Source organism: Accipiter gentilis, chromosome 4, assembly GCF_929443795.1.
Source record: "Accipiter gentilis chromosome 4, bAccGen1.1, whole genome shotgun sequence".
Lineage (NCBI taxonomy): Eukaryota > Metazoa > Chordata > Aves > Accipitriformes > Accipitridae > Astur > Astur gentilis.
In genome coordinates this window covers 39,705,753-39,730,735 of record NC_064883.1, presented here as the reverse complement: position 1 = coordinate 39,730,735, position 24,983 = coordinate 39,705,753, and the positions used below count along the sequence as shown (strand labels likewise).

The following is a 24,983-nucleotide window of genomic DNA, read 5'->3' as shown; positions in this document are numbered from 1 at the left end:
CTGAGAAGTCCAGGGAAATGGACTTGAATTACTGCTCCTATGAGCAACACTGCGACAGTCTTTCCAACTACTTTTCATTTTTTTTCTGACCTATTATGGATCTTGAACCTTTAAATGAAAATTGTTTTTTCTGAAAAATTTGATTGTTTTTTCTGTTTTTATTTTTCTTTCAAACATCTTCCTTTCTAAGCAAAAAATCTCCCTTCACTTTGCTCTAAAGAGAAACTTTCTCTAAAGAAGTACCTAGTAAAGCTTTTTTTTTTTTTTTTTTTTTTTTTTTTTTTTGCATTAGTATGGCTTTTGTATACTGTTTGACAGCTGTCAAAAGTGACCTGAAGTTTCAAAACATCTAAGCGGGGACCAGTGCAAGGGTCAGCGATGCTCTTTGAACAGGTCACCCAACTCGTTCATGGCCAAAATGTTGCACCATCTTGTGGTCAGCAGGATTATGGCATCACTGCAGAAATCCTGCTCACCCATAAGAAGAAGGTAGCGCTAGAGCTTTATTTAGCTAGATAGATACCCTTCATTTTCCGTACAGATATATCAGTCTTTTATCTGCTTCAAACAGCTTGCTGCTTCTGCAAAGGTGAGATTTGAATAAAATTATTTCTCATTGATTTATTAAATGAAAAGGCCTCATGTAGCCTTAATCTAGCCTCAAGAACATTTGATGGCAGAGTTTATTGGATGATTTTTCTTGTGTTTATAATCTATATGAATTATGCAATATTTTTGTAACATCATATATCATGATGTGATTTAATATCCCATATATATTCTTGTGCCTGAAAGTAATGTGAAGAGATGTCTTTGAAAGGCCATTAAGTATAAATAAATTAGAGAGCTAGAGTGGTACTGATGAATAACATTCCTTGATAAGGAGACCTCGTAGACTAAATGGGATGAGTAAATTATTACTTAATAATGCCATGCTTAAAACATTCCTAATAGTTAGGGCATTCACCTGGGAGTGTTCATGCATCTAGCCAAAGGACTGCTTACCCAGCAGCTCCCTAACATAAAATAAAATGCAGTTCCAGAAGCAGGCACAAACCCCAGAAAGACTAAGAAAAAGCCCTTATCACCAGGCTGTAGATGATGTTCACCTTACACATGTGCTCTCTAGCCTTACAAACCCCGATTTCTCTGCTGGGCTAGTTCATAGCTTTCAAGGGAGGATGCAGGTTGAATGCCTCAGCTGGGGCTTTCTGGGCATCCCTGGTGCCCAGTGAATTTAGGAGCCTGTGGGACCTACAAAATACAAAAGCGAGGTTGGCTGTTTTCTAACTAACTTGGGTGGTTTGCTTCCATTAAAGTTCTTTCCCCAAATCTAGTATGTTGTCTGTGCTTCAAGGGTCTTGGAGCAGCTGCTCGGCTGACCTGCAGCTGGAAGAAAACGTGGATGATCCAAGGGGCTGAAAGGACTCAGTGGATCAGCAGCTGAGCCAAAAGCAAAGCTTGGATCCTAGATCCAGTGCTTATGCTCAAGTGCTTGAGCTACCGCTTTCTCCTGAATTACAACAGTGGGATGAGGTAAGTAGGCAGGGAAAGGCAGGGGGAGAGTTGTGGGCAAGCAGAGGGGTCCAGCATCTGTGGAATTAATCGTTGCTTACTTTTTAAGCTCCCTCTTGCCATCACGTCTTGGGGGAACAATAGGCCAGGTAAAAGAGGAGTTGGAAAATGTAACTGAGGCGACGGGATGGGCTTGGTCAAGGTGAGAGCTGCTCTGAGTGCACAAGGAAGAGAACGATGCCAGAAAAGTGTGGAGTTTTTTGGCTTTTGCGCGCTTCTCGGATTCTCACTGGGTCAACTTCTTTCAGGAATGGTTTTGCTACCAGTCAGCGCCGCAGCCTGCAGGGGACTGCGGAGATGCTGTGAGCTAGCTCTGAACGCGCTCGCTTCAAGTGCTGAAATTTGTCCTTCTTGCAGGGAGGATATTGGACCAAGCTGAGCTCTGCCCTGGCAGCATCAGCTTGGGTATTCACCCTGAGTCACAGTCAGCGTGGATATGTCCTGATAGAGTTCTCTGAGCAAAGATTCCTCTTCATCATCAAGGTTTTGGGGGACTCTGAACACCTCTTGTTCCCTGCCTGTTCACAAAGGCTGGAAGTCTGTAGAGACGGCTCTGTTCTGGGGAGGCTTAATGTTCACATCAGTCTTACTCTACACTGGCATTTTCCCCATCATTACATTAGCTTTGATTAACCTCCACTGCTGGTAGCAATGAAAGGGAAGGGAGAGTGGAGGCTGGCTCTTTCTTTGCAATTTCACTGCAGAGCCACCAAACACAGTGTTGAAAGAACAGGTCCAAGCGCTGCTGGGGTTATTCCTGCTTTTCAGAGTTTTGCTGAGTCCACATCAGTGGTCCCAGAAGCACACCTGCAATGCTCAGCCTTGTCTGCAGGCATCATTTTTCCATAGTGTGAGAGACCCCTGTGTGGACTGGTGGGTTTTTACCTATATTGCCATAATAGTGAACCTCCTCTGTGTTGCTGTCATGAGAAGAACTGTAACGATCAAGCCAAACTCTGCATTAACTGTGTCCACTTGAGTGGATTCAAAAAGCTCAGTCAGGCTCCTGGCTATGACTAAATCATCTAATTATAGCCTTCCCATGCTGTGCTTTTTGTATTCGTTCCTGATCCATCATTGCATTGATTTTTAGAATTGTATTCTTTAGCACTCCGTGGTCTCAATTTTCACATCCTCCTCGTCTCCTGTGCTCTCAACTTCTCTGCGCTCGCTGCACGTTGACTACTCTTCTTCCTAAACATTTTCCTTAAACCAGGCTTTTAATCACATTTCTGAGGTGGAGAGCAAGGTGAACGTTGATGATTTCTGCAACACTTTGACCTTCGCACAAGTGCAAGGTCGCATTAGACTTTCTGTGGTCCTGCACTGTGGCTTTTGATCTGGACAAATGGATGTATCTTTCTCACAAGTGATATCAAAAATTGCAGAGTGGTAAAGATTTAGACTATCTTAGTCGGCTTTCTATTGAAACTATTGGTGAAGGAAACCAGAAGTGTTCTGTCTTTGCCATAGTATTGTGAAAACCTGAAACCTCCTGGAGTTCACAGAGCACTGATACCATGCCCCAGACACCTCAAATTTAGATCAAAGCAGGCTCCTGGGAGGAACTTATAGACACAGGGAGATATTTTGAAGGTCCTCATCTAAGTCTGAGCTGGGACTGAAACTAGCTGCATTTAACAGTGTTGGCAGTCCTGCTGTTTTATCTTTGGGTTTTGTGACGCTGGATGTTTCTCTAAAAGCCTCAACTTCTGGAGTCAGGATAAATATGTAAAGCTCTTGATTCTGATATTCTCTCAACTTTACAGAGTTCGCCTGTGAAGCAGGAATTTGAAGAACTCAAAAAAGCGCTCAACACATTATTAAATTTTATAACATAATTTTGGCTTTAAAATTTTGGTCTTTTTTTTAAATCTTATGTCATGATTGCATGAATTTCCTTGCATCCATTTTGCATAGCTTTAGCTCAGCTCCAAAGACAGATTAGCTCTCTTACTAAATGTTCCCAAAAAGTATGACTGAGATTCCTTTTTAATACTGTTCTCAGCTGAGCTTATGTATAATCCTTTTCAAAGTGTAAAATGCCAAGGGATGTTTATATGTTACAGCTTATATGACAGTATATTGTTGTTCCTTCACACTTCACTGAACAGTCTACGAATACTAATCTATAAATCACTTTTCTCACAGGCACTTGAAAACTTTGTGCTGTTTGTGGCATTGTCCTTTTCTAGATATAGAAAACACTTCAGTTTAAGGAACAACAGACTGTAATGTTTTCACATTTGTTTTTCTGCAGTATTTAGGTGCCCTCACTGAAACAAGGGCCAAATTATGCCGCACCCTGTAGGACTGTGTGGGTGGCTATGTCCTGCTTCAGGGGATGGGCAGAGGTGGGATCTTCCCCAGTGCAGGAGGGGCACTGAAGGGCAAAGGGGGATGGTGGTGGATTTTCCCCCAGGATCATGTAGGGAGGCCTGGGCAGAGTTTGGAATCGAATCAGTTCCTCCCAAATTTCAAAGGCTGCACTTCCGCTACGCATTCCTGTCCCAAATTTCAAAGGCTGTACTTCCACTCTGCATTCAGCACTCTCCTTTCAAGGGTTAATAAACATCAACATGCTTGCTTACTTACGTTTTCGAAAGCAAAAGCCTTCTCCTGTGAACTCTCCCCAATATCCCAGTTGGAAGCTGCCCTTTCCTATATAGAAGGGAGGTCCAACGCCATAAGGTTTGTCTTGGTTTTAGGGGAGAACGGAGATTCCCATGAGTGGGGCAGGCGTTAAGTTGAAAAATGAGAGGAAGCAGGAGATTTTCCCTGGCTCTTTCTTGCCAGGGCGTAAGACAAAATGTGCCCTATAGTGAAAATAGTCTCCCTGCCTGCTCTAATAGACTGGCTGCAGAATGAAGAGGAGGTTGCTCCTTGGAAAGGGTAGTGGAACGGTGTCTTTCATAACTTGCTTTGCTTCAGGACAAAACTGCGATAAACCAGCATGGGGCAACACTCCCATGCTCAGTCTGTGTAATGTGAAGAGTCTGTTGTGCAAGAAAGCATGTGTAGGCAGGAATACATTTTGTTCTTTTTTTCTTTTTTTTCCTGAAGAATTTGCCTTTAGAGGTGGCACAAGAGTACAGAGTTTTCACCCGCTCCATGTAGGGGCCAGAAGGGTTTGCCATGGATTTAAAATCTCTTTGGGCAGTTTTGCTTGCCTATCTCTTTTTGTTTTTTTTTTTCTTTTCCCCAAAAAATTGTTCTGCGTGTTTGTACAACTGCAATTAATTCCAGGGACTTCTGCATGTCTCAGTGGAACAAACCATACTGAGAGAATATAATGCAGCTGGGGCCCATAAAATATGCAACTCAAAGTCTATAATTGGATTTATTAGCAGACATTTTGCTTGGGAAGATATGAAAACCAAACCACTGAACAAAGCAGCCAGAGCAGTAAACTTCAAATCTTAATCAGTACAAAAAAGTAAAAGCCATCAGAGGGCTATAGCAAGGAACAGTAATAATGTAGTATTTGGGGCTGAGCACACTTGGTAGCTCAGCCAGGGTGCCAGCACCCACTGCTCACAGAGATTAGTGGGACTTATTGGCAGCGCTTCTGAGCAAAATAACTTGGTTTAGCAAAGCAAGGGGAGCAAGATTAAGGAGCAGAGTGTGGTCGTTACAATACGAGAGCTCCTTGGAGAGTAAGGACTGACCCTGAAAAGATGGTTTCTTCCTGGAGGGACCTGTTTCTCTTATCAAACCAAGCCTTAGATGTCTGCTCTTCTCTCAAAATCAGTGTGCCCTGCTGGCAGGGATAGATGTTTGACAACACACTGTGGCTTTGGGATCTCTCTCCTGCCTCAGAGCTGAAAGGCCAGTGGCTCCAACTGAGTATACCTTGTAACTGTGCTTTCTTCTGCTATCTGCCCCCATGGCGGTCTCTCTAAATCTATTTTAGCCACAGGGCTGGAAAACAGAGCCAGTTAAGCACAGGATGGGAGATGTACCCTTCAGAAAAGAAGGAGCTGGGATTCTCCAAAGGAGCTTTGGCTCTGGTGCATGACGAGTAACCAGAACATTTCTGTTCTCCCCTGAAAAAAGGTGCAATGTCCGTAAAGGATTTTATTTCTTTAAAGGGTTTAAAGTATGCTGCAGAAACATAACAAAAACACTTGAAACAACCTATTCTGACAGATTAATCCCATGAAAAAAACCACCCAAACAGTTTGAAAAGATGAAGTGTAGATGCTTTTAGTCTTGGCTATCCAGATCTTCTTACTCAGATGTAAGGTGGGTTGGTTTTTGTTTGGGTTTTTTTTTTTTTTTGGGGGGGGGGGGGGGGGGGTGGATTGGCTACCCTGGGAACTGAATTGCACAAAGTTTTTGCTGCAAGAACAGAGGAGGCAGAATCCGGCCTCATGGGCTGAAGCGGAGGGGTGGAAGAGGGATAGGAGAAAATATCTGGGTAATGACTCATGGCATGATTTTGTTTGTTGGTTTAGAAAAACAAACGTAAAACTTGAACACCAAATTTTTACCAGCGAAGCAGAGCTGGTCGTGCAGCCCTTATTTCACCAAAACCAACCACCACCACCACCAAAAAAAGCCCTGAACTTGAGCACACCTGGAAAAGGAATATGCAAAAGAGTAAAGACCCAAATCCTGCAGCTTCGCAGTAAGAAAACACCTGTCAATCAAAACACAACCAAGCATTTCCTTCACTGGAAACAACTGAACTAACTACCCCAAGCACCGGCGGGTCAAAAAAAAAAAAAAAAACCCCAAAAAAATCAAAACCCAACGCTGGTGGAAACCTCTCCAGTTTGTAACGCGCTTTCCCACCGCCCACGCCGGGGGCGATGAAGACGAAATAATGCCGAAGAAGTGAGAGCCCCTCGGGGGGGGGTGGGGGGGGGGGGAGGCTCCGGGCCCCCCTCGGCCTGGGACAGCGCGGAGCGGCGAGGAGCCCCCCCCCCCCACCCGGGGGGCGGGCAGAAGCTCGCCTCGCCTCCGTTGTGGAGGGCGGGGGAGGGAAGCCGTGCCGGGGAGGGAGGGAGGGGGGGGGAAAAGCAGGGTTGGGGGGGGGGGGGGGGTGGGTTGCGTGTAGATGCGATCGTGCGTGTTTCGGGTTTTGTTTGGGAGCCGGGAGCTCCGCCAAAGCGCAGCCTGCGACCAACGCGGGGGGGGGGAGGGGGACGACAAAGTGCCGGCTTGCGGGGACCGGCCCGCCCGCTCCATCCTCGGGTGAGGTTGCCGTGGGGTACCGCTCCCGGAGCCCAACTTTCCTGCCAGCCGGCCCCAGCATGAATCAGACGGCCGGGGTGACCAACAACGTCCGCTGCTCCAGCGGCAAAGGGCCCAAGGTAAGACCGGCCACCGGGGGGGCTCCGCGTTGGGAACGGGGCTCGGTGGGGTGAGTAGCGGCGGGGCTACCCGGCTCCCCCCCTTCCCTCTCTGCGCTCCTGCTGGGCTCTAAACCTGTAGCTGAGAGGGGTTTTGTGTGTGTGTGTGTGTGTGTGTGTGTGTGTCCCCGCCGCCCCCGCCAGCCCATCACTTGGGGAAGTTGGGCGGCTCTCGCCCGCTCCCCGCCGCCGCCCTGGGGTTCGGAGCGGTGCTCGGGGCAGGCAGGTGGCGCTTCCCCGAAGGGGTTAATGCGTTTTGGTTGCGGCTTGGGGTAGGGGGGGGGGTGGGGGGTCTTGAAGCAGGTCGTTAGGGAGCGAGGATGCTGCGGCCTCGTAGCCCCAAGTGCTGGAAGGGTCCGAAGGCGCGGTCCTGCTTCAAAGGGGTTAGGATGATTCGAAGGTAAAAAAAAAAAAAAAAAAAAATAATTGTGCTGGTGCGTAACGTGGGATCAGGTCTAGCTGTATCTGCTGCTTTTGCTTCTTGCCACGGTGTGTTTGCATAGCCAGCATTAAGAAAAAGGAAAAAAAAAAAAAAAACCCAACTGGGATAAACCACCTTATTGTGCACTCTGCTGAATTCAACGGAAACGTAACTGGGTGCTCGTGCCTGATCCAGATCAAATTTGCATTAACCTTTTTCTGATAGTAATGAACCTGGCCCTTGCGTTTGCCTTTACAACACTGATACGCTGCAATATAAACTAGAGTTGGGTAGATGTACGTGCCCTCTTGTAGCCAATTCTGTTGATGCTCCTTCTGCAACTCTTCAAAGTGTTTTTCAGTGTTTGTGTTTCTGCTTCTGCTCGTGTTTCTGGTGGATTTCCCCCCTCCCTTCCTCAAGATTTCAAATGCTTCTTTGAGGCTAGTCTTTTGTAAAGTGACATGTTTCCATATTAGGTAATGGATGCACATTAAAGAAATGCAAAATTTACATTTCGCCAGAAATGGTGCAGTGCTAACTTCTTTTTTATCTTACCTCTTAATACTGGCTTCGTGTTCCATCTTCTAGACTTGATGTCGTGGTGGTGTTCGAAATGCTGGTGCTGCTGGTTGGGCACTTCATGTCTAGTCAGTGCAGACCTGATTCTACAAACTCTTAGGCGCACAGATTTACCTCATACCTCTCCTGTAAAGCAAATACAGTTATTCCTCCTTTTCTCGTATGATCTTTTTAGAGTTAAACCCACTAATCGTAAGGCTATGTGAGTATTAAAAGATGCGACATGATGAGTGCTGTGGAAGTACACAAGCAGATTAGATGAGTCTGCTGAAATTATTTACTTAGCTCCATGACTAATCATATATTTGAAGTTAAACCCATGCATAAGCTCTTTGCATAATTTGAGGGCCTTAGATTGAAGGTCCTCCATGGATCATGCCTGTAATTTCGATGTTGGGCCTCCTTTCCTTGCACTTTCTGGTTTTCTTTGAGTTTCGGGTTGAACAGCTAAGGTTATTGCATATCAGTAATAATTTATTGTATCAAGCTGCTGACCTAACACTTTAATGCAGAAGGAAGAGATGGGGCTCGAATGTGTATATTCTTAGCACATGATAATTGATACATTTGGGTTTTGACTCGAAGGCATCTTCATCTTATTTTCAAATGCTGTAGGATGTGGATATTTTTTCCATTGGAAATAAATATATTTTTTCAAGTCAGAAGATTGACATGATTGATGGTTTCAGGTTTTTAATTAAAACACAGAAAGCTCCGTGCATGACTAATTCAGTTGCAAGGAAACCTTACAGTGTTCAGGAATGAAAGTGTATCAAACAGGGCTGAATAAACAAATAACTGATCTGTAAGAGGTCCGTGATGGAGTAGACAAGAGGCAGAATAGCCAAGTTTTTTGTGACGCTGACTTCTAAAACACAGAAATACTTGTGAGATGTTGGTTGGTTGGCTTTCAGAAAAAAAAAAAAAAACAACAACAACAAAAACCCAACCGAAACCAAAACAACAAACCCACGAACAGGACTTGTCAGACTTTACTGATATCCTAACTCTTGAAGTCACTGGCCTATTTTAATCAAAACTGACAGAGCAGGAAAAGTGTTGCAGATGTCAACTTTCTACAAGGGTCGTGGAAATAAATCTCTTAATAGGGAAGAAGGAATATTTAATATCCAAGTAGAGGAAGAAACAAGGAGAAATATGGCTATATCTCCTTTACTCGCCCTGTCCCAGCAACCCAGTCAGCACATGGCTGTAGCTACGTCATGGGCTGTCCTTTTGCCCATCACAGGCTGTGTAAAGATTGGGAGGGAACAGGAGAAAGGAAGGCGTATAGAAGAACTTCCAGAAGAACTGGAAGTTTGTGGTGGAAAAGAGGCAGCCATGCTTGAGGGCTGGGGAATTTGCAAGAGGAAGTGGGTTGAGCAAATAATGCAGGGCAAAACTCCATCATAAATCAAGCACTGTTGTTTCCAACGCTCATGAAACAACTTGTTAGGTTCCCCCCCAAAAAAACCCAAAATGTCGGTACATTGAGTCGACTCAAAGAGTTGCAAATGCTAACTCACTGGCACAAGGTCACTCTTCTTCCTGGCTTTGCTCTGAGTTTTCCTCTCGCTAGGCAATGGGCACTTAGCCTTCAAATTTCCTTTGCAAGATTTACAGCTTTGCACAGTCGTGATGAGCAAGGGAGGTAACGTTTTAAAGGAGGGATACAATTAAACCCCTTAATGCAGATAGCTTGATTGTAATTCCAAACTCTAGTAACTAAAACACATCTATTTTTTTGACATTTCTATGTAACACTTTTTAGCTGTTTTTAACCAAGATCTAGCTCTAAGCCACTTGTGAGTGCTATTGAAAGACTGTGATTTATTGGCTAGAGAGAATTATTTTTGAGAAACAGTTTGTGTACATACAGCTTCTAATGCTCTTTTTTGCTGCCTGTGACTAATCCCATTGCCTTTCCTAAGACAACTTGTGGGAGGAAGGTGAGAGGATTCACCCCAGTGCTGTAATGAAAAGCTTCATCGTAGGAACATTTCTGACGTGTTCGAGTGGTTGGGGTGGTGAGCCCTACAGCCGTTGAGAGTCTGTACAAAACCAGCCACCTCTCTCATGTGGGCTGGGAGCAGGTTTCGACTCTGATTAAGAAAGTGCACATTATTGGAAAGTTATTCAGATCCTGGCATTAGAATTTGGGGTTCAGTTTCGAGCTGTCACGTTTTGACAGATTTATTGAAGGAATTAACGAGGGCTAACTCCATATGGGGACTTAGGCTTTTCAACACTGCATGTTGCAGCTCCTGGCTTTTGGCTTTTATTCAGCAGTCCAGAGACCCATGCCAACCAATGCAAGGGACAGAAATTGTGTCTTAAATTTAACTTCTACTCTTAGATTAGTACCAAGGAAGATGCTGTGAGAAGACGCTTTGTTTTATGTTGGGACTCCCAACTTCATCTATCTTGAGGGAGGAGGATCTACTGAAAACATCGGGAGTAATTTCTTTCTTTAGTAACAACCATGTTTGGGGTCCTCCATCTGGGTACAGTGAGCGAGGATGTATTCCATCGAGCAGGATTTGTGGATCTGGTGTCCTAAGTGTTGATGAGGATTCAGAGACCCACCAGCTCCCATCCTTCGGGGCACTGTTGTATCCAGCAGGAGAAAGGCTGCTCCACAGCAGGAGCCCTCCCGTCTCTCCTTTTGGAGAAGGGCCAGCCCAGGGCTGTTGTTTGGAGTGGGGAAGATGGAAAGCCACAGTGTCTCCTGGGGAGAGGGGGGTGCACTGTCTCTTTATTTATATGAAAATAAATGCCTTTAGCCAAACCACTGGCTGACATGCACCATCTGGAGGGTACGGTCTAAACCCCCAGCTTTGTACAGCAGCCTCAGCTGTACATTAGCGCATACTGCTGCTGATTCAGTCTCTTTTGACTTCTCTCCGACCATAGTTTTGAATGACTACAGCTATTTTAGCTGTTTTATGTGGACCTCAGTCTTGGATATGGTCAGTGGATATCTTGTGGGTCAGGTCTCCTAACTCGGAGACCTGTTGTCCTGTGAGATGTCAGTTCATCTCCTTTGGCATACTCTCATACGCAGCTTACGGTCCCAGTAGTGCATCACTGATGAGTAGCCAAATAGCTTATGTGTGTTATTGAGGGTAATGCAGTCATTTTACTACCTAAATTGCACTCGTGTTTTATCAGACATTTAAATCTTTTTGTGGATCTAAGCTTTAACCTATTCCTGATTCTGACCTCTACGTGTGGGTAGGAGAGAAGTGTTTTCCTGTCCCAACAGGATTGATGAGAATGACTTGGGCTCTATGGTAAAATGGAACCACACTGAGTTAAACCTGAGCAAATGGTGCATGTTTCCATCTTGGATTTCATCAATGTAGCTTACAGGACATATTTTGGGCTACAGCAGATAATAAGAAACCACCCTTCCTCTCTCAGCTTTAAGTAAGTAGGTCTCGTGGTTTAACCCCAACCAGCAACTAAGCCCCACGCAGCCTCTCACTCACTTCCCCCCCACCCAGTGGGATGGGGGAGAAAATCGGGAAGAGAAGTAATACTCGTGGGTTGAGATAAGAACGGTTGAATAGAACAGAAGAAGCTAGTAATGATAATGATAACACTAATAAAACGACAACAGTAGTAATAAAAGGATTGGAATATACAAATGACGCGCAGTGCAATTGCTCACCACCCACCGATCAACACCCAGTTAGTCCCCAAGCTGTGATTCCGCCCGCCCCCACTCCCCCAGTTTATATACTAGATGTGATGTCACACGGTATGGAATACACCGTTGGCCAGTTTGGGTCAGCTGCCCTGGCTGTGTCCTGTGCCAACTTCTTGTGTCCCTCCAGCTTTCTCTCTGGCTGGGGATGAGAAGCTGAAAAATCCTTGACTTTAGTCTAAACACTACTGAGCAACAACTGAAAATATCGGTGTTATCAACATTCTTCACATGCTGAACTCAAAACATAGCACTGTACCAGCTGCCAGGAAGACAGCTAACTCTATCCCAGCTGAAACCAGGACAGCAGGCATTAAGAAAAGCTTGTTGAATCAAAGTCTTGAGGTTAGGACACCTGCCTGAATAACTGTAACCTGATTTTTAATCAGCAATAATGAATGCTCAAGGAGAACAGCAAATCATTTGGACAGATTATTTTTTTTTCTTCTAAAGGAGAGACAATTGTACTAATTAGCAATATTGGTATGTAAGAAAGTGGGTGTGAAAACAACTCAATGAAGTAATTTAAAGTCTTTATTAAAGTAAAGTACACACAGTTAAGCTAAACTGGAAATACAGTCCTGATTGTGCCCTTGGTGGCTCTCCCATTGTTTTGAAAAGAACAAACTCAAGCTATAAGAAAAGGAAATTGCTGATGTGGGGTGTTCCTACAGAACTGAACCTTTGCAGGGAGTTGCCCCGATCCAAAGGGGCAGTGTGGTGTTTGTACAGCTGTGGTCAACAGGCCAATAATGTCCTTTTAACAGGATATGAGAGAGTTTGGGGTTTATAGTGGTTTATTCTTTAAACGATTAATAAGACATTATTGCATGTACACTGGGTGAATGTAATTTTCTTCTCTTCTACATGAACTATTCCCCTTATGTGAATTCCACTGATTTCAGTTGAATTACTGCTTATTTATGTCAGTTTAATTGCAGAGAGATTCAATACCTCTAAAGTTACGGAAGCAATAGAGCCACAGCATTTCTAGCACTCTTGGGTGCAGGAAAGGAAGATAAGGAAGCTCCTCTGTTATTGCTGAAGCAGAAACGAGTTCAATTTTACTTGCACATTGCATTTTACTGTGTGTGGTAAGTTACCACGTATGGGTACAGCTAAGCAGTATATTTTCAAGTCGTCCAGTTTTAATACTCTAGTGCGAATGCAAGGTTGGCTTCCACACCTAATAAGTATTAAAGTAGGACTTGATGTAGCTGCCAGCGCTTTAAAACGTGATCAGTCAGCTATCTTCAAAATCCAGCCTAGCTCAGAGGGCAGTCCCTTAGAAATTACACTTCCATCTCAGAACATTAACCTTTCCAAGTAGTCTAATACAGCATTGCAAGAGCACGCCAGCCAAGATCAAGGCCCAGTCCTGCTGGATGCTGTAAGCCCATAGAGACAGAAATGGCTTTGTCTTCAGAGTGCTGATGGTTTAGGTTGACAATAAGGGGCAAAAAGCTGGGAGAAGGGGAGAATTACTCTAGTTTTACAGGCAGTGAAGCGAGGTGCTGAGTGTGAACCACCAAATCTACCAAGCTTAACAGAATAATAATGATCTCAAATTCTGTGAAAATTGCAGGCTAGGTAGAGAAGATAGACTGAAGTTGAGCTTCTCTGCCATGGAAAATGAAGGCAATACTAGCCATTGGCCCTTTAACAGCCAGCTGGCTCATCAGCCTATGCTCCTGACATCCCACCAGCATATCCCTCTCTATGAAGCAGGTTATCCCTTGCCCACTGTAGGTGTCAGCAGGAAAAAGCTGTGGGCAAAGAAGGGGGAGAAAACTGTAGGCTTGGATCCTCTGTCCTTTAGGAAGCCAGGTGTTAGTTTGGCTCCTTGTGGAACAAGGTTTTGTTTTGCAGGTGGGGTGGAACTGTGTAGTGTTGATTTAACTCTTTCCCCTATCCCGTTTTTAATAGATCACCTATCTTCTCTATCCTTTGTGGGGGATCTTTCACAAAGCAGCAGAGGAAGGCAAAACCTGTCAAAACTAGGAACAGTGAACTATAAATCAAGAAAAAAAGGCCAGGAAACTTCAGGGGAACTGTTTGAAACTGGTTTTACCACATTCTCTCTCTTGCTTGTAAACTGGAAGTTTTCAGTTGATGTAGTCTGGTGGAAGTGCTGAATTAGTGAGAGAAGTTTTGCTTCTGTTGATGTCAATGGAAAGGTTTTTAGAAATTTCTAGGGCCTTAAGCAACCCAGTCTCAAGGATTTTAGGGATAATGACTGTAGGAAGTTCTTGAATAGACCTTGTATTATTCCAGACAGTGAAATCTGCTTTCTCTATAATTCTGCCTGTAAACCTGATGTTTTTTGTCAGTTAATTCCAGCCGTATTCCCTTGAGTGCTTCCTGGGACTGTCCGAGCGTCAGCTGTCCTGTAAAGTTGCCATTAACAGGAAATTTTGCAAGGAGGACGATGGCAGGTTCAAGGCTAGAAATTTCAGTGCAAGGCTCAAATGCTCCTTTGAAGGATGGGAGATGGCCAGGCTGACTTTATAAATGCCCTGACTGATCCAAATCCTCCTGGCAGGGGTCACGCTTTCCCCGAGCGGAGGGAATCCCAACCGTGCAATGCAAACTGGGGAAGAGCGGGCTCCTCTACTCCTGGTGTTGATGGAGCTGCTCCTCTAGGCTCTTTTGGGTGATGGGGAGCAAAAGGAGCCGTGGGTTTTGTACCGTTGTGCAGGTATGCACCAGCAAGGGTGTACTTTGCCTAGAACTGCGGTTATTTTAAGGTTTTAGGGGCTGCAGGAGAAAGGGGCTGGAGAAGGACCGTTCTGCCCCCGGTGAGTATTTGCCAGGAGCATTACGGTAGGGCTGTGCGGAGCTCAAGGGGCTTCCAGCGGCGCGTGGGATTTTGTTCTGCGTATCCCTGCAGTGCCCTCCGGCACGGGGAGCCCCGAGCCCTGAATCCGAACGAGCTCAGGGGATTGGTGACGCCGGAGCCGTCCTGCTCCCTGTTTATTTGTGGGTGCTGTTCTCCACTGCTGTTTTTCATCTTTAATGAGAGCTGAACACACCATAAAATTTTATTGGGTGTTTATGCTAACAAAATTAACTAACAGTTGGTGCTTTAAAAATGCAGCCGGAGCTCTGAGCACTATAACTGGAGTCTGCAATGGCTTTTTAAATGGTGTAGGACAGAGCAAATGTGTAAGCACCAATGTCATTTAACAGTAAACCATTTTAGATTAATTTTGTATTGACCAGAACGGATTCATTGACTTTAAAAAAAAATAAAATAATCTTAGCATGATAGGTGCTTAAACAAAATCATGTTTTCAGGCATTAGATAGATACAAGCTCTGTGAAAATTGTGGGGTTAATTTATAATACCAAGACCAATGGGCTGATAATCAAAATAAATTAGCTTGACTATTTCGGGACTTTAATGCTTAAGTCAAATAATAGGAATAATATTTATTTTAGCATTTCAATCATTGTGTTGCCCAATAAAATAGAAATAATATCATGCTGTGAATGCTGTATGGATCACCTGAGGCCATGACTTCAATGGGAGTACAAAGGACCTCTAGGCTATAGAAAAAAAAAAGAAAAAGAAAAGGGATTAACTTCAGACTCAATTTCTTGTTCACTAGAACACATTTGGCTTATCTCTATATTAGCGCTGTTAAGTAAACATAGGAAAGTCATTTGCTTTCATTCATTCATTTATTTATTTAGTGCTTTTATTTATTTATTTTCAAGCAGTTTGCCCACGCCTAGTCTGGATAGAATTTGATATTTATGATCTTTACATTATGCTGGGGATTTTTATGCCGGTTTTAAAACAAAATAACTAGATTGACATGCTGGGACATTTTTTTTTTTTTGGTGAATGAAATAGTTTGTTTATCAGTTAGCACTGATTTACCACATAGTTACCTACCTATAGGTAGGACTGATTTGCATTTCATGGCATTGCCAGAAATAAAGTTTGGCTGAAAGACTTGTGCTAGCACTCAAGGGGAATGTCCTGATTCCTGGATTAAGCCCTGACTTACACTGGGATACTGGACAAGTGGTTTGGGCTTGACATTTTCACGTAGTCACAGTATCATAGATCCCAGCTGATTTTCAAAGCCAGACTCTGTTGCCATCAAAAAAATGTTCTCCAACTTGCTTTTAACCTCCCAGTGGAAGCATGGTCTTGGGCAGTCAGCAGTAGTTGCACCTCAGCAAGACTGGGGCGAGTATTCTGCCCATGCTTTAGGTTTTTTCTGTTGGTGAAAATAAGGATGAGAACTTCCCTTGCATGCTCTGTGAGCTCTTTGGTGGAGGATAATAACTTGGTAACCCACTAAGTGGGGTTCCCATCTGTACTGTTGGCCTTACGTTATTGTGCTTAACCTAAGAATTTAGCAAACTTTTGTATCGTTAAGAACATGTTCTCTTTTGGAATGAAGGAAAAAAGATGTAGGAGGGACAGAGATGTAGGAGGTTCCACAGCCCCTGTACTGTGACATGCAAACCCTGCTCCAGAAGATCACCTTGGAGAGAAGCATATCCAAAGGAGCGAGTTGTGTTGCAAGCACAGAGCACGAGGAGGAGAAGAGGGGAGCAGAGCAGTGTTTCAGCTCACTTGAAAGGAAGGTTGTTAAAAGTATAAAACCTCGGGTAGTTTAAAAAGAGAACATATACAGCCCTCCTAGGTGTCATGCCTTCAAGTAGACAACTAAATACACTGCAGCAAAGCCAAGGCTTGTCCTCAGGGAGAGCCTCAGGGAGAGGGTTGGGGGCTGACAGAGGCAGTGGGTGCTGGGCTCCTCTCAGCTCTGCCAGCAAGTTGAAAAGGGGCAGGACATCAACATTCTGAGGTCAGCTAGCTTGCTTATTTGCAGACGGCATCTCAAATTGGAATGCTAGAAAGAGGCTGAAATTATGGCAGACAGATGTGTGCTGCTGGTAATTTACTGCTACTCAGGGCAGCAGCTACACCATATGCTTTTGCTTGCTTTTTTTTTTTTTTTTTTTTTTTGATGTATTGGTTTATGCATCTAGGCTTTTGACTTGGACTTCCCCTTAGCATCCCAACATCCCAGTGTTTGCAGATTTTTAGTGCAGTTTTTTATTCAAGTCAGATTTTGCTGGCTAATGACCTCACACAGAGGCTTTACCACTGCTTTAACCCTGTTCTCCAAAGTGGAGGATCAGATAGGTTTTCATAAGTAACAAGTCCAGGAAAGATCCAGCAGCAGGGACTCACATCAGTGTTAGTTCTATTGCGGCACTCCGTAGGAACGCTAGTTGCATACTGGGATTCAATTGAACAAAAGGCTCTCCAGCCAGAAACCATAATACTGCTTCCTACATCAAAGAATTTACATTTTAAATTTGTTCATTGGTTTATGGTTGTTCCTCAGACTAAGGATTTTATTCTTCACTTTATATTCTCGCTGCTTAGCATTGATTGATTTCTGTGTGCGATCCCATTGATTGTCATGTGGCTTCTCTTATGCTGCTTAACACAAATCAGGGTTGCATCTGGGGCCCAGTGAAATCACACAGTATAATACATTTTCTTTGACGTGCTGCGTTGCCTCACTGCCAGTCGTCTTGTCTGGCCACCCGTTGCACAATTAATTTGCCAGCAGAGAGGCCACCAAAGTTTTTCAGTCACTTACTCCAAGTTTAGTCACTCTTTATTGTTATAGGTCTCTTCTCCAGCTGGTCAGAACTATCCCTGAATTTCCCAGGTCCTGCTCTCTGCATGCTCCATACCTCCATATTTTCTGATTTGTTCCAACTTTAGTCACTTGAGTTATCCTGATATTGCTAAAATTCCCAAAGTCTGCAGCTGTATTATGGAGCATATCTACACCTTGCCTGTGTCTTTCATTCCCTCATTTAGGGTTCATTCCTGCTTCCTTCTGTACCTGCTCCGCTCCTACTCTTTTTCTGGCAGGGGAGGGCACCGAATGTTCCACTTTTTCAAGAAGTTAATTTTAATTTACTTCTGGTGAATAAAACCAGCTGGTTTTTCCTTACTTAAAGTAGTAGGAGAAATTTCCTTGTGCTTTTTGTTAATCTGTGTGAATTGTTGCCCATAAAGGGCATTTATAGCATAAAAACTAAAATGCCTTGCTGGTTTATCCAGCTCAGGGACACCGAAGGACTGATTCGGATGGCAACACAGGTATCTTCACATGAGCCACTGAAAAGGTAGTGATGACTTTTGGTTGCTGCAGCTTGGGCTTTTACAAAGTTATTTCAACCTGCCACTCAGAAACTGTACCTAGAATCTCTAGCTATGTGTGATCATAATAGAGGTGATGAAAGTATTAGCCAAGGAGGAAGGAAAGAAATGATTTATGGACCCTCAAACTCTTTATTTATGACAGTAATTCAAGTGTTTGGGGTTTTTTTTCCTTCTCTTTTGTCCCCCTTTCTTTGTACAACAGTAGAGAACATCAGTGCTTTTTAATGACTTTAATGGAAAGTAATCAATGCTGTGCACCATCACAGTATTATGATAAAAATACCTCACTTAAAACTATCTTCGACAGCAAAATATTGTAAATTACCGCCAATGATTAGCCTTCCTCAGGTACTTTCCTGCTGTAGCGTCATTATATTTTACAGCATGTTTTGCACCAGAGAAATTCTGAGTGGCAGCTGATATGGACTAGCTGAAAGAGAGGGAGATGATTACTGTGTTTTTGTTTTAAACACAGAAAGGACGTCCATGTCTAACTTCCAGTAATGTCAGCAGAAGCAACATACCTAAATCTCTTGTGTGCTGATGGAAGAGCTGCCTCTAAAGCTTTTTCAGTGTAAAGCATAAAGTTTATTGAAGAACCCAGTAATGAAGAGCTATGGTTCCTGGTGCTTAAAATTTTAGTGATTGTACAGAAATGAGGCCTCCAGCACTTTAAATTATAGTTTGTGGAGACGTTACCACAAATGACTTATTCTTTCTTGAAAGCTCCTCTCTTACTTCCTTGTAAGAATTTTTTAGATTTGGATTTTGATATGGAGATCATCCAGAAGAAAAGACATAATCGATGTTTTATTCAATAGAAGCTGTCACTTATATACTTTCATGCTTTGGAAATAGAAATTGAAAAGAGTTAGGAGAAAGCTACCAAATTACAATGTGGTCCTACCGCTGTTATTCCCAGACATAGCAACTTAACTAAGATTGTAATGCCATTCATATAAAAGATGACTGTATCCAACTGAGAAACAGCTGTTCTTTGCAGAGGCTGGAGTACACAGATGCACCCAAATACTAAACTAAGATGATAAAATGTAGGTGTTATCAAAGCAAAGGTGTATGTTTACACTGTATTGTAGCAAAGGTATCTACTGTCCCATGAGTTGTTTGAAAGCCACTATGCATGATCTTATCAGCAACACCACAGAGACCAAGTGATAGTGTTTGCCAAAAAAGGGATTGTTTTGATGAGTGGGAAGGGTATACTGGAGCATCACTGAAAAGGCACCTTCTTTCTGATGTGCAAATGTGAACAAGTCTTCACATTTTGGCTACACATTTGTGTGTGCTGTAACAGCACTCCTAAACAGCACTATAACAGCATTCCCAAGCATGAAATCTCATGTATTTTCCAAGGTTTCCAATTTCATTTAATAAAACAAAAAAGAAAGGCAAGAAAAGCGCAAGTTTATAGCCAATATTGCTGCAGAGGTGAAAAAATACCATCAAAATGATGCAGAGGTGTTGACTTGAGTCCTCAGAAAGACTGAAACTCTCTCTCTGCACTAACTGGGTAATCAGTGAAAGGTGATCCTTGAAGGATAGGACTCAGTTTAAGGATTACAGCACCAATATTTAGGCATCCAATTTCTGTTCACGTGTAACCTAGGGGCAGGGTCTTTCTGCATTAGTGCTGCGTGAGATGTGCCAGGTATCCTTTCAGCTGCGGGGCCACGGGGATACGAATTTCCCACAGGTCTTGCGTTGTGTCTGCCAGCACCAACAGTGTGTCTTGGAGATGCCGGGACATCTCAAACAATGCTGGGTATCTTCACGTAGGCAGTGGAATTGGACAGGCGATACCTAAGCTCCCATTATAGTCAATGGGACACAGTCAGTAGAGTCTAGAGAGCGATGAAGCTCACTGTAAGGTCGCTGTGGGCTGGCTGCTCCCTGACTTGCTTCTTATAGTCCACTGACTTTTTTTGACTCGATCCCTGTTGACTGTAATAGGAGTTTAGACACCTGGCACTCATATAAGCACCTAAATATAGGCATCCTAATCTCAAATCGCTTCCCTCTTGCAGCGTCAGCCTTGTCTACTGTGTTACTAGTTGTCAGCGTGGGTAAGAAAAGCTGGGAAGTATTATCATATTAAATTCTTGCCTGCCATTTCCCAAGAGCCAGGACATTTCTTGTGGGTCAGGATGGATGGCTGAATACTAGAGTGTAATCAGCGTATCTGAGATTGATTTATCATTATTAATAATACGAGGCACAGCAGTCAGAGCTTCGGCAAAAATGACGGGTTTTACTTTCCTAAAATTCCAGTTTCAGAAAAGCTTGGGTTATTCTGAATCAGCGTAATGGTTGCAGCAGACTTAGGTTGATGTCTGCATTTCAATCTTGATGAATCCCTGGAGAGGCAGCCTGTTGTCCAGACCAAGGCAAAAAGGATGCTTACGTGAATTGGGGTATATCTTTTTTCCTTTTTTACTTAAAGGTTAGTCCAGCCAAGCCAATCCTTTTGAAATGGGTGAATAAGGGTTGCAGAAATGCTGATATCGGGGCACAGAAGATTTATGAATCTCTATGTGGAGCGGAAGGCAGATGTAGATAAAGCAGGCAAGGTTAAATCATGCTTTGCCTGTAATTGTGAGCGTGATATCAATGTCAGTGTCTTTGACTGCAAGGTCCTTTGGGAGCCCTGTAGGGCACAGTACAAACATTAGCTGGTCAGCTACTACTCAGGCCGTGCCTTATTTCGTAAATGTTGCTTTAAATAAATTTAATCAATAATGAGATCTTGTATTGAAAAATACACTGCTTTCTGTTAATGCCATATATTTTTTGGCACAGCAGATTCCCCTCCCCTTACTGCTCTAAAAACTAAAGATGAGGTATTTACTTCAACGTTCAAAATAAGGGCCAAGGCTCATTTTCCACTCCCTTAACATGGGTTTAATGCCAGCATGGTGACAATTCCCTTAGTCCTGTTGTAATAACCTCAGTGGACTTAATCCAGCACATGGCTGATGGTGAAGAAAAATCAGGCTGTGTCAGTATTGATAGCAGCTCTTGTTGTATTAACAGTCTTAGCATCCTACCCTGGTTCTTTCATATTTCGGAAACCAAATCTAAATTATTTAGACCCTTGAGATGAGCAAATGTTTGGAAGGTTATTTTTGGGGAAATATAGCTGGTTTTACTCTCTTTTTCTGGTAGGTAGCTTTGGCTTGTTACATTTAGGGTTTTTTTTAATTCAGTTGTGCTTTTTTAAAGAAGATATATTTTTCCATTTAGAAATAACTCTACAGCTAAATGACAGAATGATCTGTAAAAATCAATGGGGAAAACATCAACTCCTAGGACAAAACGTGGACATGTTAGAAAGTTATTTTCAAAACTCTGCCAGAATTTAGTAAACTGTGTTTTAGAGGCATTATCCTCAGAGGGGAGATTAGGAGTGAAGGAGGAGGCAGTCATCAGCTAGAATATTCCTGTGGACTCTGTTGCTGTAGTGTTTCAACTCCTCAAAACCTCTAATGAGATTTTCTTCAGATAACTACTGATTGCTGTTAGATTGGATTGGATTACATTAGATTAGTGTTACTCCAGTTTTACAGACATTGGAACTAAGAAACAAGGACAGCAGGGACCAGATTTTGAAAGATATTTAGTCACTTACATATTAAAACATGACATTTGGTGGCCTCTGCACAAGTATCTGCCATTACATGAGAGGTGGGAGCTCTTTGTAGAGTTTTTCTTTTTTTGTTTTTGTTTGGTTTTCTAGCATCCCAGGGGTGCTTTCCTGAAACTTAGGCCATGTAATTTTGAAGCCCATCTAACTCTCCTGCCTTCTTCTGGGCAGTCTGTGGAAGGGCAAAGGAAAAGATTCCAGGCTTCATCGTTGTCTATCAATAAACCAACCGTTCAATTATTTTTCCTCTGGCTGGCAGAAGGAAGGTGTTTGTATTCGGGTGGTCTAGTGGCATCCCTGGAGACCACTAGCCACTGCTGGTGGCCTATAAATCTTTGGAAATGTGGGTTTCTATTTTGCATTGATTTCAGTAGGCTTACACATCTAAACACTTCAAATGCTCTAGCCCTTTAAAACTCCTCCTGGATGATTTTTATTTAGTGGTATCCACTGCCATCAGGAATAACAGTTTCATCTGCAGCTCCTTGCTTCCATCTTTTAACTAAAAAAATGCAATCCATTTTGCACAAGTGAAACACTTAGACCATGGTTTCAGGTAAATTTAAATTTGGCCTTTGAATTATTTTTAAATTAACTCAGATAAATGGATGTCATTTCTAAATACTAATTTTGTGTAGTCAGAATTGGGGACCATACATGATAACGGGAGGATGCTCCACAGTGGTATTGAGGTGAAATTTTGCAAGCTAAGTCTAAAAGTGCCATCAGCTTCACTGTCACTAACTCTGGAAATAAATAACGTGCATCACCAATGCGTTACGTGACTTCAATAGTACTCAGAGCTTTATAATCATAGAATCATAGAATAGTTTCTGTTGGAAGGGACCTTCAAAGGTCACCTAGTCCAACTCCCCCTGCAATAAACAGGGACATCTTCAACTACATCAGGTTGCTCAGAGCCCCGTCTAGCCTGACCTTGAATGTTTTCAGGGATGGGGCATCTACCACCTCTCTGGGCAACCTGTTCCAGTGTTTCACCACCTTCATTGGAAAAAATGTCTTCCTTATATCTATCCTGAATCTACCTTGTTTTAGTTTAAAACCATTATCTCTTGTCCTATCACTACAGGCCCTGCTAAAAAGTCTGTCCCCATCTTACCTATAAAACCCCATTTAAGTATTGAAAGGCCTCAATAAGGTCTCCCTGGAACCTTCTCTTCTCCAGGCTAATCAACCCCAACTCTCTCAGCCTGTCCTCATAGGAGAGGTGTTCCATCTCTCTGATCATTTTTGTGGCCCTAATCTGGACCCACTGAACAGATTTGATAGGACCGAGTTACTCAAGGCCCCCTATGTGTCCAAGGGCAGTGGGGATCTTGAAGAAAAGGGTTTCTAAATGTCCACCTATAATCACTGAGGGATTGAGCTGGGGAGGAGGTTAAAAGCATGCCTAAAACACAGATGAGATTTGGCTTCTCCCATTTACACTTTTCCAGACATGCTTTAAAAGAAAGGCATCAGCTTTCCCTGGCTCTCTGGGGAAAAAGAAAAGTTGATGTGTCCAGGGGAGGACTGGGCAGTGTGAATCCGGAGCAGGTGGGAGTCTCCTCTTGGCCCCAAAGGAGAGAAGGGTGCAGAATTCAAGATGTCCCATTTTTTTTTAGCTTTACCTGGTAGGCTGCTGCTGAGCAGTTTCAGGAGGTTTCAGGCTAGTTTTCAGGAAGTCCCTGTGCAGTAAAATGACAAGATCCTATTCTGAAGTGCTCAATTCTCTGCAAGGCAGTACATACAATCTAGGGGTTTGGACATTACCAATGTTTTGCCCTGTTACTAAGTTTGCTATGGACTCTTCACACTAAAAATTATAAATGGTCTTCCTGTGCTTACTACATATTGTAAAATATCATATATATCCCGCAAGTAAGGAACACTGATGCCCTGAACTCCTATGGGATGAATACAGAATACTACTGATTGTTCATTGTTTGTAAGGTTGCGGTCCTGCAAAGGGGGTTTTGTGGGATCTCCTGTTTCATCTGGTCAGGTCTGACGTCTTTCTGCATGGCATGACCATGATATGCGAAAAGACAGAAATCCTTCACTTGGCTTCTGCTGAGCAAAACTCCTCCTTGACATTTAATTAGCTCCAGTTTGCAAAGCCCTGAACAAAAGTCACTGAGAATCTCCCTCCTTCACTTTATTCCCATGTTTGCTGCATGCAGAGAACAGGAGCAGAGGACTGTATCGTGACCTGAGTGTTTTAAGTTATGTTTTTTTGCTGAATGCTACTTGGCACCTTTTCACAGAGGACCTCCATTCCCCGGCACTGTTTATGGGTGGGGAAGCAGAGACGCTTGTCTTGAGTGAAGCTCTGAGGTCTACTCATTCAAGTCCAGGTTTTTGTTCACTTGGACTTACGCATGCTGTGCTAATCACTAGATTGCTCTGCTGCTCCTTAAAATATTTTGATCATGAGATTTTGGCATTTGTTTTCTCTTTGTAACATCCCTGTTTTCCCATTTCTTTCATTATATAAAGGAAAAAGGGTAGTGAAAGTTTTTGGAATTCATGCATGCTTAATTTTCTGTAAGCTGACTTGTATCCAACATTAAAGAGTCTTGCCGTCTAACCAGGCATGGTTCTTCTGCAAAGATGCCTCTTCCTTCAAATAAAGATCAGAAAGATAGCAGGCTGAGAAAACCATGCTGTTTAGGAATGACTAGCATGTTTTACTGAACCAAAACAGGGGGGCTGCACTGTTGCACTGCTGGTGTGCATCATCTTCACTTGTGCATTGGTCGCGCTCACGGGTTGATAGCTGGCAGTAGCTGGCTGCTAGTTTAAGATCATAGCTGTGCCTTGTGCTTGAAGGCAAAGGTTCAGAAGAACATGTGCGTGTTACGTGAGCAGTTACAGCCTATTTTGACCTTGATCTTTGGGTATAGCCAAACACAACAAGGGAAAGTCAGGAAAGCACAGGGAAGAGAGATGGCTTCAAGGCTGCTCAAGCAGGCACTAGCTTCCAGCATCCTAAAGAACTACTGCAACAGCCAGAGATCAGCAGTAATGGACCAGCTGATTCTCAACGCTGTCATGATGCTGAAATGTTTAAGCTGGGACAGAGGCTACCTAACTCTGGCATGCCATTCCCAGCAGAAAGCTTCCCTTTCTCCTCCCCTGCAGCGTGAGCTTTGTGTGTGAAACCTTGAGGCCAAAGACAAGTTGCAGCACTGTATTTTTGCAGCCAAGGCAGCTCTTCTCAGCAGGGCCCTTTTTACTCTCTGGGTGACTGCCAAGCATCGCAACCCCCTGCGGCCACAGCGTGTCACACAATGCATGTCCACGCATTTACAGTTTGGCAACCTCCCTGTGCTCTTTGCCCCTCACAGCACCCCAGTGATGGAGATCCTGACCTCCAGGGGGTCAAGTCAAGAAGTCTTCACGTGCCAGTGGCAAGTAGAGGCTGTTGTGTGATGTGCGATATCTATTACTCCGTCCACCTCCTGGCC

At 43.5% G+C, this 24,983-nt stretch overlaps 1 protein-coding gene across 1 annotated transcript in view; it reads left to right on the top strand.

Annotated features, from left to right (window-relative positions):
* Positions 1-6,794: 6,794 nt before the first annotated feature.
* DPP6 (dipeptidyl peptidase like 6) overlaps positions 6,795-24,983 on the top strand; it is a 575,931-nt gene continuing 557,742 nt past the window's right edge. The window contains exon 1 of the mRNA XM_049798774.1: positions 6,795-6,893. Coding sequence (XP_049654731.1) covers positions 6,834-6,893 — 60 coding nt within the window. The 5' untranslated portion in view covers positions 6,795-6,833. The remainder of the gene's footprint in view (positions 6,894-24,983) is intronic.